We start from the raw sequence: 14,198 nt of genomic DNA on the forward strand, positions 1-14,198 counted from the left end.
AGTAGCTGGGTCCATAGGTGCTCACCACTAAGACTGTCTATTTTTTTTTTTTTTTTTGAGGTGAAGTCTCACTCTGTCGCTCAGGCTGGAGTGCAGTGGTGCGATCTCAGCTCACTGCAACCTCTGCCTCCCGGGTTCATGACATTCTCCTGCCTCAGCCTCCCAAGTAGCTGGGACTAGAGGCACCCGCCACCACACCTGGCTAATTTTTTGTATTTTTAGTAGAGATGGGGTTTCACTGTGTTAGCCAGGATGCTCTTGATCTCCTGACCTCGTGATCCACCCACCTCGGCTTCCCAAAGTGCTGGGATTACAGGCATGAGCCACTGCACCCAGCCTAACTTTTTTTTTTTTTTTTTAATTGTAGAGATGGGGTCTCCTTGTGTTGCCCCGGCTGTTCTCAAACTCCTGGGCTCAAGAGATTTTCCCGCCTTGGCCTCTCAGAGTGCTGGGATTATAGGCATAAGCTACCATGCCCAGCCTTTCAAATCCAATGAATTTATAATGATCTTTAAAAGTCCTGACGGGTCACTTCTGGAGGATGATAGGGAACCACTGTACTATTTCGAAAATTGGGCAAACAAAGAGGAGTCAAGCATTTATGTTGCCTTCCCCATATGAAATGTACGAGATCATCTAGTAGTAGCTGTGAGAGGTGTCTCTGTATCAGTATCTCAGCTAATAAACGGACATTTTAGAACATTTCAATTTTGGAACCCCCACTTGATTAATGGACCTGGGGGTGGGAAGAGAGAGAGAGAGAGAAACAAAACCCAAACCAAGAAGTTGTTTCCTGATGGAAGAAACACCAGTCATATTTTGGTCAAGTCTCTGGTCCCAACTGCCAATGTGCAGGAAATACACATCACGGAGGAAGTCCGGCTGCACAGTGAGTGTGCCGTCAGCAACATTTGGATTGGTCAGCTCTACTGATCCAACATTCTAGGTTCTTCAGTATGTTGCAGGAAATACATATAGATTCAAAGAGTCTTAAAAGAGGTATCACAATTTTGAGAAATATAGGCAAAACTAAAAAACAAAAACAAAATTCAGCCAACCAACTCAATCAACCCACAGGCATTTATAGATCACTTTTTATGTGGTGGGGGCTAAGTTGTTTGGTAATTGTATTCCAGTGACTTCATAAATGTGTGCTTCTGTCTCTAGCTACATTTCAAAGAAACTATGTCCTCAAGAACTTAATTTACAAGAATAAGATGGTCCTGAGCTGATGGTTTAACACATAGTTTTCTTACCTCCCTGTGCCAGTTTCCCCTCCCTCCCTCCTTTCTCTCTCTCTCTCTCTCTTTCTGAGACAGGGTCTTGCTCTATCGCCCAGGTTGGAGTGCAGTGGTGCGATCTCGGCTCACTGCAAATCGCCACCTCCTGGTTCAAGCAATTCTCATGCCTCAGCCTCCCGAGTAGCTTGGACCACAGGTGTGCACCACCACACCCAGCTAATTTTTGTAGTTTTAGTAGAGATGGGGTTTCACCATGTTGGCCAGGCTGGCCTTGAACTCCTGATCTCAAGTGATCCACCAGCCTCGGCCTCCCAAAGTGCTGGGATTATGGGCATGAGCCACCGCAGCCAGCCCCCGTGCCACAGTTTGTAACTTCTCAGTTACTGGTGGTATACAGAAATAACAGTACTGTTTTTGGGGCAGTTGTGTCAGGCCTGGTTAAAATTGGTGCCCTTGGATCACTTTGTCAAATGTAATCTCTCTGTCTTTAGGTCTGCGCTCCAGGTTTGAGTGCTTTTCACTTTGCACGTTTGTATCTCAATATAAAAGAATATTCAGGCCGGGCACAGGGGTCACGCCTGTAATCCCAGCACTTTAGGAGGCCAGGGCGGGTGGATCATGAGGTCAGGAGATCGAGACCAGCCTGGCCAAGATGGTGAAACCCTGTCTCTACTAAAAATACAAAAATTAGCTGGGTGTGGTGGCGCGTGCCTGTAACCCCAGCTACTCGGGAGATGGATGCAGAAGAATCGCTTGCACTGGGGAGGTGGAGGTTGCAGTGAGCCAAGATTGCGCCACTGCACTCCAGCCTGGTGACAGAGTGAGACTCTGTTTCAGAAAAAAAAAAAAAAAAAAAAAGAATATTCAAAACCAGAGGCAATTTAAATACATGAATTATTGAAAATGACATCATATGATGTATTTCATAAAATTGGCATTTCAGGTTTTTTTGCCAGCATTGTCCTTCAATCAGCACAGGACAAGTACATCTGTGGGAGTTACATCTGGAGAAGGCTTTGATTTCTCTGAGTACGAATCAGACCTGCCGCCCATGCCTGGGGAGACAGTAGAATATCACAGTATTCAATTAATACGGGATGAATTTTTAATGAATGTGCAGAAATTTGCAAGTAATATTCAAAGAACCATGCAGCAACTTGAAGGTAAGGTTTCATTTTCCTCCTTTTTAGTTAAGAATGGTTAATTTACTGTAGTTGGGATTACAGGTGCATGCCACCATGCCTGGCTAACTTTTACAACTTTTTTTTTTTTTTTGAGATGGAGTCTCACTCTGTCGCCCAGGCTGGAGTGCAGTGGCCGGATCTCAGCTAACTGCAAGCTCCGCCTCCTGGGTTCACGCCATTCTCCTGCCTCAGCCTCCTGAGTAGCTGGGACTACAGGCGCCCGCCACCTCGCCCGACTAGTTTTTTGTATTTTTTTTAGTAGAGACGGGGTTTCACTGTTTTAGCCAGGATGGTCTCGATCTCCTGACCTCGTGATCCGCCCGTCTCGGCCTCGCAAAGTGCTGGGATTACAGGCTTGAGCCACCGCGCCCGGCCGTTTTTTTTTTTTTTTTTAGACGGAGTCTCGCTCTGTCGCCCAGGCTGGAGTGCAGTGGCGCAGTCTCCAGTCACTGCAAGCCCCGCCTCCCGGGTTCACGCCATTCTCCTGCCTCAGCCTCCCGAGTAGCTGGGACTACAGGCACCTGCCACCTCGCCCGGCTAGTTTTTTTTTTGTATTTTTTAGTAGGGACGGGGTTTCACCGTGTTAGCCAGGATGGTCTTGATCTCCTGATCTCGTGATCCGCCCGTCTCGGCCTCCCAAAGTGCTGGGATCACAGGCTTGAACCACCGTGCCCAGCTGACTTTGTGTATTATTAGTCACTGTTAGTCTTTTTTTTTTTTTGAGATGGAGTCTTACTCTGTTGCCCAGGCTGGAATGCAGTGGTGAGATCTCGGCTCACTGCAACCTCCACCCCCCGGGTTCAAGGGATTCTCCTGCCTCAGCCTCCCGAGGAGCTGGGATTACAGGCATGCACCACCACACCCAGCTAATTTTTGTATTTTTAATAGAGACGGGGTTTTACCATGTTGGCCAGGCTGGTCTTAAACTCCTGACTTCCAATGATCCACCTGCCTCGGCCTCTCAGAGTGCTGGGATTACAGGTGTGAGCCACTGTGCCCGGCCTAGCACACAATTTTGAACACATTTTTCTTCATTGTTTTCTTTTTTTTTTTTTTTTTTTTTTTTTGAGACAGAGTCTCGCTCTGTCGCCCAGGCTGGAGTGCAGTGGCGCAATCTCGGCTCACTGCAAGCTCCGCCTCCCGGGTTCACGCCATTCTCCTGCCTCAGCCTCCTGAGTAGCTGGGACTACAGGTGCCCGCCACCGCGCCCGGCTAATTTTTTTTGTATTTTTAGTAGAAACGGGGTTTCACCGTGGTCTCGATCTCCTGACCTTGTGATCCGCCCGCCTCGGCCTCCCAAAGTGCTGGGATTACAGGCGTGAGCCACCGTGCCCGGCTTCTTCATTGTTTTCTAGTAGTCAACATCCAGTGATGAGAAACTGAATGTTCTTCTAATTTTTCTCCCCTCTCCCTTTTACATGCTTTTAAGACCATCTGGTTATCCCTAGTGTTTTGATGTTAGGATGATGGGTCTGTGTGTGGTACTTTTTCCATTCATTTTTTAAACACTCAGTGGGTGTTTTCAGTCCAAAGACTGAAAAATTCTCTTGACATTTTCCTCCACTATTTGTTTTCTCTTGCTGAAATTCCTGCTGGAGGCATGTCTGGAGATTCTATTTCTTATCTTTTCTCTTGTATTTTTCATCTTTTTGTCTTTGTATTCTTTCCTGGAGTGTTCTTCAACTTCTATGTTACCAACATTTGATTGCCAGTCATATCAGCTATTATATTTTTAATTTTTAAGACCTCTTATTCTCTGATTGTATTTTTTTTTTCATAGCATCCTGTTCTTGTTTGATGGATGCCATATGTCTCAAATCTCTGAGACAAATAGCTGGGCTTTCCTTTTGGAAATGTTCTCCTTTTGCCCTGCCCTGCCTCCTCTCCCCTCTCTTCCCCTTCCCTTTTCTTTCTTTTATTTTCTTTCCTTTTTTTCTTTTCTTCTTTTTTTTTTGACAAGGTCTCACTCTGCCACCCAGGCTGGAGTGCAGTGGCACAAACATAGCTCACTGCAGTCTCAACCTTCTGGGAACTCAGGCAATCCTCCCACCTCAGCCTCCCAAGTAGCTGGGATTACAGGCACACACCACCATGCCCGGCTAATTTTTGTATTTTTAGTAGAGGGGGGTTTTGCCACATTGGCCAGGCTGGTCTCGAACTCCTGACCGCAAGTGATCTTCCTGCCTAGGTCTCTCAAAGTGCTGAGATTACAGGTGCGTGCCATCATGCCTGGCCTGTTCTCCTTTTCTTTACACTATCTCAGTTTCCCCTGATGTCATTTTTCCCCTGATTTATGTTTGACTGACTGTTTCAGGCTAGTGGTTATCTAAAATATCTGCTGGTTCTTTGTTCAAGTTTTTAAAATTGAAGTCACTAGGTTGTAAACTCAGGAACATATTAAATAACTAAATCATTCTGATCAAGCTTAATGCTGGAACAATTATCTAAAATATTTGAATTACATTCTAATGAAAGAGAATGAGATACAGATAGTATCAGGACAGGGGATGCATCAGATCTTATTATACTGATGAAGCTTGAGAGAAGACCCAGCCAGTGAACTTGAATGTTTTTCTTTGTAATCATTTTTCCTGAACGAGTGACTGACTGATCGCTTTTATTTTCCTAGGTGAGATCAAGTTAGAAATGCCAACCATCAGTGTGGAGGGAGAGGTGTCCGACCTGGCAGCTGACCCGGAAACTGTTGACATCTTGGAGCAGTGTGTGATAAACTGGCTGAACCAGATATCCGTAGCGGTTGAGGGCCAACTGAAGAAGACACCTCAGGTAGTTTGTGTAGGGCTTTCAGAGAGCCCCGATCCAGGTCATGCTTACCATGCTGGGAAAGAGCCCAGAGTCTGGGGTCTGCATCGTCTGGCATCTTTTCTTACTGTTTTATGATTTCCTTAAGCCATCAAAATAAACACACCCAAAATATCACTTCTGGGCTTTCTGATGTTAATGTGCTACCAGGTTACTGCCTGGATTGATAAAGATAACACTTTAGATCAGTCGGGAAGCTTGGGCTGCCCAAAACAGGAAACCCAACTCAGTTTGATCAGCTAAGAAAGCAAATTCCTTGGCTCAGATAATGGAAAAGTCCAGAGGTAGGGTTGCCTTCAGGTCCAGTTTGATCAGGGCTCTGGCTAGGTTTCTCTCTGAATCTCTCAGTTCCAGACTCCTTTCTAGGGGCCGGGGAGCTTCATTCCTTAGGCTGGCTGCCTTGCAGCAGTTTCTGGCCTCACATCTGCACACCTCATCGTCCGGAGGAAAGCAGAGGGTGCTTCTAGCATTCCCAGCTGGAGCCCGGAGATTCACTCTGATTGGACCATGCTGGGTCGAGAGCCCACCCCTGAAGACCCTGAAGGATTGGACAGAAAGGAACGGATGCTGAGAAACCACCAAAGTATCCGCTCCGCACTAATGATGAGAGTTCTTTGTGTGTTCATTTCACCTCTCAGGGTAAAGGCCCTCTGGCTGAAATTGAATTCTGGAGGGAAAGAAATGCAACTTTAAGTGCTCTGCATGAACAAACAAAGCTTCCAATAGTCAGAAAAGTCTTGGATGTGATCAAGGAATCCGACTCCATGCTTGTGGCTAACCTGCAGCCAGTGTTTACCGAGTTATTCAAGCTCCACACGGAGGCCTCAGACAATGTGCGCTTTCTCTCCACCGTGGAGCGTTATTTCAAGGTACGCTGGGTGTGCTGCGCTTTGCAGTCAGCTCTGTCAAAGGGATTTCCTATGATTTAATTTCCCTTTTAAAAATGTTCAGCATTTGGCCAGTAGAAGTGGCTCAGGCCTGTAATCCCAGCATGAGGTGGGCAGATCGCTCGAGCTCAGGAGTTTGAGACCAGCCTGGCCAACATGGTGAAACCCTGTCTCTCCAAAAAATACAAAAATTAGCTGGGTTTGGTGGTGTGCACCTGTAGTTCCAGCTACTCAGGAGGCTGAGATGGAAGGATTGCTTGAGCCTGGGAGATGGAGGTTGCAGTGAGCCACGATTGCGCCACTACACTCCAGCCTGGGCAACACAGTAAGACCCTGTCTCAGAAAAAAACCTCAGCATTTCAAAAACTGTGATAAAATAGATATGACACGATATTATCATTTTAACCACTACTAGGCATACAGTTCAGTGGCACTAAATACATACACAATGCTATGTGTCCATTACACTATTTCCAAAACAGTTTCATCTTCCCAAACTGGAATTCTGTGTCCATTAAACACTAACTCCCCCTTCTTCCTTACCCTAAGTCCCTGGTAACTTCTGTTCTCCTTTCTGTCTTTGTAAATCTGACTACTCTAGGGACTTCATATAAGGGGGCCATGCAGGACTGATCCTGTGTGCAGTCTCTTTCATTCAGCATCATGTTTTCAACGTTCACCTGTATTGTAGCTTGGAAAGTGTTAGTGCTTCATTCCTTTCTATGGCAGAATCATATTCCATAGCATGGATAGACTACATTTTGTTCTCTCTTCATCAGTTGGTGAGCATTTGAGCTGTTTCTGCATTTTGGCTATTATGAAGAATGCTGCTACGAACATTCTTGTACAAGGATTTGTGTGGATGTATGTTTTTAATTATTCATGTATTATGCATAGGAGTAGAATAGCTGGGTCATATGATAACCGTTTAACCTTTTGAGGAATTTCTAGATTGTTTTCCAAAGTGGTTGTCCCATTTTACATTCTCAAGAGCAATACACGAAGGTTCTGGTTTTTCCATATCTTCACCACCACTTGTTATTGTCTGTCTTTCTAATAATAGCCATTGTGGTTTAATTTGCATTTCTTTAACAACTAGTGAGACTGAACAACTTTTTATGTACTTAACGTGCTTCTTGTCAATTTCATATTGTTGGTGAAATGTCTGTTTTAATCTTTTGCCCATTATTTATTTGAGTTATTATTATAAGAGATTAAAAAAAGTCTGCTCACCTGGGCAACATAATGCAACACCATCTCTACAAAAATAAAAATAAAAAATTAGCCGGTGTAGTGGCGCATGCCTGCATTCCCAGCTTACTTGGGAGGCTGAGGTGGGAGGATCACTTGAGTCTGGAGGGGAGTCAAGGCTGCAGTAAGCCATGATTGTACCATTGCACTCCAGCCTGGGCACCAGACTTGGTCTCAAAAAAAAGAAAAAAAAAACAAGAGTGAAACTTCTTGCATGCTTACTGTTTTATGAAACTATTTGGACCCCAAGGCTAAGGGCTCTTCTGTGGCTCTCTCCTCTCTTGGTCAGAACATAACGCATGGGTCTGGCTTCCACGTGGTCCTGGACACCATCCCCGCCATGATGAGTGCCCTGAGGATGGTGTGGATCATCTCCCGACACTACAACAAAGACGAGAGGATGATTCCGCTCATGGAGCGCATCGCCTGGGAAATCGCCGAGAGAGTCTGTCGAGTGGTCAACCTGCGGACTTTGTTCAAGTAAGAAGCCTAGCGTTCATTTTTTTGTTTTGTTTTCACTTTTAACTTTTTAGATCTTAAACAGCTCTATTGAGCTATAATTCACATATAATTCTCTCACTTAAAATGTACAATTCACTGGCTCCTATGGCCAGGCACAGTGGCACACACCTGTAATCCCAGCACTTTGGGGGAGCCAAGGTGGGCAGATTGCTTGAGGCCAGAAGTTCGAGACCAGCCTAGCCAACATGGTGAAACCCCATCTCTACTAAAAATTCAAAACTTAGCTGAGTGTGGTGGCGCATGCCTGTAATCCCAGCTTCATGGGAGTCTGAAGCATGAGAATTGCTTGAACCTGGGAGACGGAGGTTGCAGTGAGTGGAGATCACACCATTACGTTCCAGCCTGGGTGACACAGCGAGACTCTGTCTCAAAAAAAAAAAAAAAGTACAATTCACTGGCTTTTAGTATATTCGCAGAATTGTGCAGCCATAACCACTATCAATGTTAGAACATTTTCTTCATCCCTCAAAAGAAAACGTGCCTTTTAGCAGTCACTCCCCACCTCTCCCTAATTGCCCTAGTCCTGGGAACCATACAGCGTGGGGTCTTTTGCATATGAATGGAATCAGACACTATGTGACTTTTATGTCTGACTTCTTTCACTTAGCATCATGTTTTAAAGGTTCATCCACATTGTAGCATGGATCAGTGCTTCATTCCTTTTTATGGCTAAATCATATTCCATTGTATGGAGATATATTTCGTTTCACGTACATTTATGTGTGTGTGTGTACACACACATATACATATATATCTATATGAAATTTTGTTTTAATTGCAACGTTCTTCCCCAGGTGTACCTGGAGAGACTGAGGCTGAGGTGGAACCACCTTTGAGGGTGTAGGGATGATAGAGGATGCTAAGGGAGACAGATAACTTTTTTCATTTTCTTAAAAAATATCTATATAGATGAGGCCGGGCACGGTGGCTCACACCCGTAATTCCAGCACTTTGGGAGGCCAAGGTGGGTGGATCACTTGAGGTCAGGAGTTCAAGACCAGCCTGGCCAACATGGTGAAATCCTGTCTCAACTGAAAGTACGAAAAATTAGCTGGGTGTTTTGGTGGGCGCCTGTAATCCCAGCCACTCAGGAGGCTGAGGCAGGAGAATCACTTGAACCCAGGAGGTGGAGGCTGCGGTGAGCCGAGATCGTGCCTATGTCTATATCTATATCTATCTCATCATCTATCAGGATCTATCAGATCTATCAGGATATCTATGTAGATCTGTCTATATGTTTCTAGATAGATATCTATATTTACCTCTATCTATACAGATAGGTATCTATGTCTATCTCTATCCATCTATACAGATAGGTATCCATGTCTATGTATATGTATTTATATAGATAGTATATAAATGGAATCAGACACTGTGTGACTTATTATCTATAGATATCTATATCTATATGTATCCATATCTATATATAGACCGATCTCTCTCTCTGTATCTACCTGTATAGCTGGATCTCCATTTATATCTATCTGCATAGGTGAATTAGTTACCCAAAGGGAGGCATTGTCCTGCGCCCTGTTGCAGCTGCCGCTGTTGACCTCTGGCCTGGGGCCAAGGCCTCCTGCCCCTTCTGGTGTAGGGAGCGAGGTCACCAGGCCGCCCCGGCCCTGCACGCTGGCTGGCGGCTGCCGCGGGCACCTCGCAGCTTGGGACTCCTGCCCTTGCACATGGGGGAGGGCAGCCTCTCGCCCCCTCCGCCTTTTCTGATGAGGCCGCGTGATGAGGCCGTGAACCCGGGGGGCGCCCGGGTCAGAATTTCCCGGGACACTGGCTGCCCAGCTGGGTAGCGCGGCCGGACCCGGAGCTCCACCCTCCTCCCATCACGGCATCTCTTGGCTTCGCAGAGAAAATCGAGCGAGTGCCCAAAACAAAACCCTGGACGCCAGGAACACCCTCAAGCTGTGGAAAAAGGCCTATTTTGACACCCGGGCCAAGATAGAGGCCTCGGGGAGGGAAGCTCGGTGGGAGTTTGACCGGAAGCGGCTGTTCGAGAGGACGGATTACATGGCCACCATCTGCCAGGACCTGTCCGACATTCTGCAGGTAGGGGCTGGGCGAAGGCCGGCGGAATTTGCCCCATGGAAGGCAGTTGGCGTTTGACAGTGGCCCTCTCCATGTCAGGTAGGAGCTGGGCGTCAGAAAGGGCCTGGCAGGGAGAAGCCCTTCAAAGAAAGAACATACGGAATATACTAGAATGGACCAGAGTACACCAGAGCTTTGCAACTTTTTGTTGCTTTCCCTGACATTCCTCCATACCCCTGCTTTTTGGCTTTCCTTTGACTTTTTTTTTTTTTTTTTTTTTTTGAGACGGAGTCTCGCTCTGTCGCCCAGGCTGGAGTGCAGTGGCCGGATCTCAGCTCACTGCAAGCTCCGCCTCCCGGGTTCACGCCATTCTCCTGCCTCAGCCTCCCGAGTAGCTGGAACTACAGGCGCCCGCCACCTCGCCCGGCTATTTTTTTGTATTCTTTAGTAGAGACGGGGTTTCACCGTGTTAGCCAGGATGGTCTCGATCTCCTGACCTCGTGATCCGCCCGTCTCGGCCTCCCAAAGTGCTGGGATTACAGGCTTGAGCCACCGCGCCCGGCCTCCTTTGACCTTTTTGGCCACTCCTTCTCCATTCTTTTACAAAGCTCCCCTCCTCTGTCTTCTCCTTAAATGTCGGAATCCCTCGGAGGCCAGTCTGAGACCTCTCTCACTCTCTCCCTAAGCCAGGCCCAGTCTTCCCGGAACTCCATGAGTAGACAAAGTGCCGAGTGGCCAATTGAATTAGCCACGGCCCTTGTCTCCTGAAGGTTCACCTACCCCTTCATTCTAAATACATTCATGGAGAACTCACTGTGTTCTGGGCACTCAGATGTCTTGCTGCTAGAGGAACCACAGTGAGTGCAAAGCAGGGCCGGCTGTGGTGTGGCGGCGCCCCACACTACAGGGAAGTGATGCCCTGTGCTCAGGGGCAGGAAAAAAAATGCTGTAAAAAGAATTCAGGTAGGCTAGGCATGATGCATGATGGCTCACACCTGTAATCCCAGCACTTTGTGAGGCTGGGGTGGGAGGATCCCTTGAACCCAGGAATTTGGGACCATCCTGGGCAACATAGCAAGACCCTGTCTATAAAAAATACAAAAATTAGCCAGGTGTGGTGGTGCACACCTGTAGTCATAGCTACTCAGGAGGCTGAGGTGGAATGTTGGCTTGAGTCTGAGAGGTTGAGACTGCAGTGAGCCATGGTCACGCCAGTGTACTCCAGCCTGGGCAACAGAGTGAGACCTTGCTTCAAAAAAAGAAAAAAAAAAAAAGAATAAAAAACATAAAGCTTTTTTTGGCTGGGTGCAGTGGCTCAAACCTGTAATCCCAGCACTTTGGGAGGCTGAGGTGGGTGGATCACAAGGTCAGGAGTTCAAGACCAGCCTGACCAACATGGTGAAACCCCGTCTCTATGAAAAATACAAAAATTAGCTGGGTGTGGTGGCGGGCGCCTGTAATCCCAGCTACTTGGGAGGCTGAGGCAGGAGAATTGCTTGAACCCAGGAGGTAGAGGTTGCAGTGAGCTATGCCACTGCACTCCAGCCTGGGCGACAGAGCGAGACTCTGCCTCAAAACAAAAACAAAAACAATTTAACCTCTGTGTGGAATCACCGTAGCTTGTGTGTGCACGGGTATTTCATTGTTACCAGAACAGTGGAAACGCTGCACAGAGCTACCTCAGTGGCTTATCATCTCACCTCTTGTTTTTCTTTGTGAGACAGAGGGTCTCACTCTGTCACCCAGGCTGGAGTGCAGTGGCGCGATCTTAGGTCACTGCAACCTCTGCCTTCCAGGTTGAAGTGATTCTCCTGCCTCAGCCTCCTGAGTAGCTGGGATTACAGGCATGCACCACCACCCCTGGCTAATTTTTGCATTTTTAGTAGGGACAGGGTTTGCCAGGCTGGTCTTGAACTCCTGGCCTCAACTGAAATGCCCACCTTAGCCTCCCTGAAGCACTTTCCACTGCAAATGCAAAGGCCCTGAGGCAGAAAGGGATATGGCCTTGGAGGAAGGTGTGGGTGGCTGCAATGCGGGGAGGAACAGACAGGCGCAGACCCGGATCTATCCTATGTGCCTTGGGCATAGTACTGAAGGGCTTAGTCAGGGAGGAGGTTAATGTGTGACATGATTCTTGCCCCAAGGTCAATCTAGATATGCTATCCATGTGTAGTTCTAATATTCACAGGAAAACCCATATGTAATCTCCTCATTGTTCCGTTTGGACAGGTTTTGGAGGAATTTTATAACATATTTGGTCCAGAACTAAAGGCAGTGACGGGGGACCCCAAACGCATTGACGATGTCCTGTGCAGGGTGGACGGCCTAGTCACTCCCATGGAAAACCTGACCTTTGACCCCTTCAGCATCAAGTCCTCCCAGTTCTGGAAATATGTGATGGATGAATTCAAGATTGAAGTTCTGGCAAGTGACCCATCTATTGAGTCCATCTTGGGAGTGGACACCATGTTTTCTCTGTGTTAAATTTGTTGGGTTATTTGGTGATGCTTAGGGTCTTTTTTTTTTTTTAAATTAAAATCACAAGTAATACCTGCTTATTAATTGTAAAAAATAAAAACAATACAGAAGTGCATAAGGTAAAAATGAACATTCCTCAATCTTCTTTGTCCCCACAACCATTCTCCGTATGGGATAAGTTTAAGTTGAGCTAGACACAGTAGCATTTCTACAAAGTTTGTTTTGTCCGATATAAGTTCACCTGTCTAGGAGTGAAGTTAGGTGAACTTCACTACAAACCAGATATGGCAAGAGAATCACAAAGCACCCTGTGAGGTTTTGAGAATTATGTTTTGTCAGAAGACTGAGGGCATGGAGAGCCAATTGGAAACAACCTTTGGGATTGGGGAAGCTTTGGACGGGGGAAATGAGGACGAGGAAGGAAGCTGAGACAGCGGAGGGGGTTTCAAGTGGGAGGAACAGTGTAAATGAAGGTGACAGACCTGAGAAAAACAGGAATTGTCCGAGGCAGAGCAAACAGAGGGGTTTGGCATAACACATATGGGTAGTAGAGGGAAATCAAGCTAGAAAGATGGGTTGGGTGAATAATTGGTGATGAACAAACAGGACTAGAGTGAGGAAGGAGACTTACTTCAGTAGGCAATAGGGCACCATAGAAGGTGGTTGACCAAGGAATGATATAGCCAGAATTATAGGTCAGATGTAGCGGCTCATGCCTGTCATGCCAGCACTTTGGGAGGCTGAGGAGAGAGGATTGCTTGAACCCAGGAGTTTGAGACCAGCCTGGGCAACCTAATGAGACACCCGTCTCTACAAAAAAACTTAAAAAAAAAAATTAGCCAGGCATGGTGGCTCCTTCCTGTAGTCCCAGCTCCTCAGGAGCTGAGGGGGGAGGATCCCTTGAACCTGGGAGGTCGAGGTTGCAGTGAGCTGGCTGAGATCACACCATTGTACTGTAACCTGGGGGACAGAGTAAGATTCTGTCTCAAAAAAAAAATGTGAAAAAAACAAAATCAAGGTTTATACTTCAGGAAGATTTCTCTGGCTACAGCATAGGCTGCTTGGCCTAGGGAACAACAGAGAGTGGGGAGATGATATAGGAGGTGATAACCTGAGGTGCTGGGGAGGCAGAGTCCATCAGAGAGAGGCTGCAGCTGAGAATCAGATTTCACTTCCCACAGCAGGAAGAGTGACCCATCGTGCTCACCTTTTCAGTCTCATGTAGGAAGCATGATTAGGAGCATCCCTATTTATGTCTTACACAGTTGTTTTTATAACCTCACAGCATCTTTTTATAAGGAAAACCCTAGATAGTTCTACTTGGTTATATAGACATTACCATGTTAACAGTATCTAATTTTATCAGCTGCTATTTTTTTTTTTTTTTTTTTTTTGAGATGGAGTCTCGCTCTGTCGCCCAGGCTGGAGTGCAGTGGCATAATCTCGGCTCACTGCAAGCTCTGCCTCCTGGGTTCACACCATTCTCCTGCCTCAGCCTCCCATGTAGCTAGGACTACAGGTGCCCGCCACTGCTCCCGGCTAATATTTTGTATTTTTAGTGGAGATGGGGTTTCACCATGTTAGCCAGGATGGTCTCGATCTCCTGACCTTGTGATCCGCCCGTCTCGGCCTCCCAAAGTGCTGGGATTACAGGCGTGAGCCACCGTGCCCGGCCTATCAGCTGCTATTTTAAGTGTTATTTGCTTTTTCAGTTGAAGCTTTTTTGATTTTCTTTTATTATCTTTTATTTTTTAGAGACAGGGTCTTGTTCTGTT

General features: G+C 46.6%; 1 protein-coding gene across 1 annotated transcript in view; it reads left to right on the forward strand.

Moving 5' to 3' along the window:
* DNAH10 (dynein axonemal heavy chain 10) overlaps positions 1-14,198 on the forward strand; it is a 176,708-nt gene that overhangs the window by 16,852 nt on the left and 145,658 nt on the right. The window contains exons 6-11 of the mRNA XM_045366751.3: positions 2,185-2,404; positions 5,055-5,212; positions 5,887-6,117; positions 7,676-7,866; positions 9,768-9,966; positions 12,175-12,369. Of these exons, the coding sequence (XP_045222686.2) occupies positions 2,185-2,404; positions 5,055-5,212; positions 5,887-6,117; positions 7,676-7,866; positions 9,768-9,966; positions 12,175-12,369 (1,194 nt within the window). The remainder of the gene's footprint in view (positions 1-2,184; positions 2,405-5,054; positions 5,213-5,886; positions 6,118-7,675; positions 7,867-9,767; positions 9,967-12,174; positions 12,370-14,198) is intronic.

This window comes from Macaca fascicularis, chromosome 11, assembly GCF_037993035.2.
Source record: "Macaca fascicularis isolate 582-1 chromosome 11, T2T-MFA8v1.1".
In the NCBI taxonomy this organism is placed as follows: domain Eukaryota; kingdom Metazoa; phylum Chordata; class Mammalia; order Primates; family Cercopithecidae; genus Macaca; species Macaca fascicularis.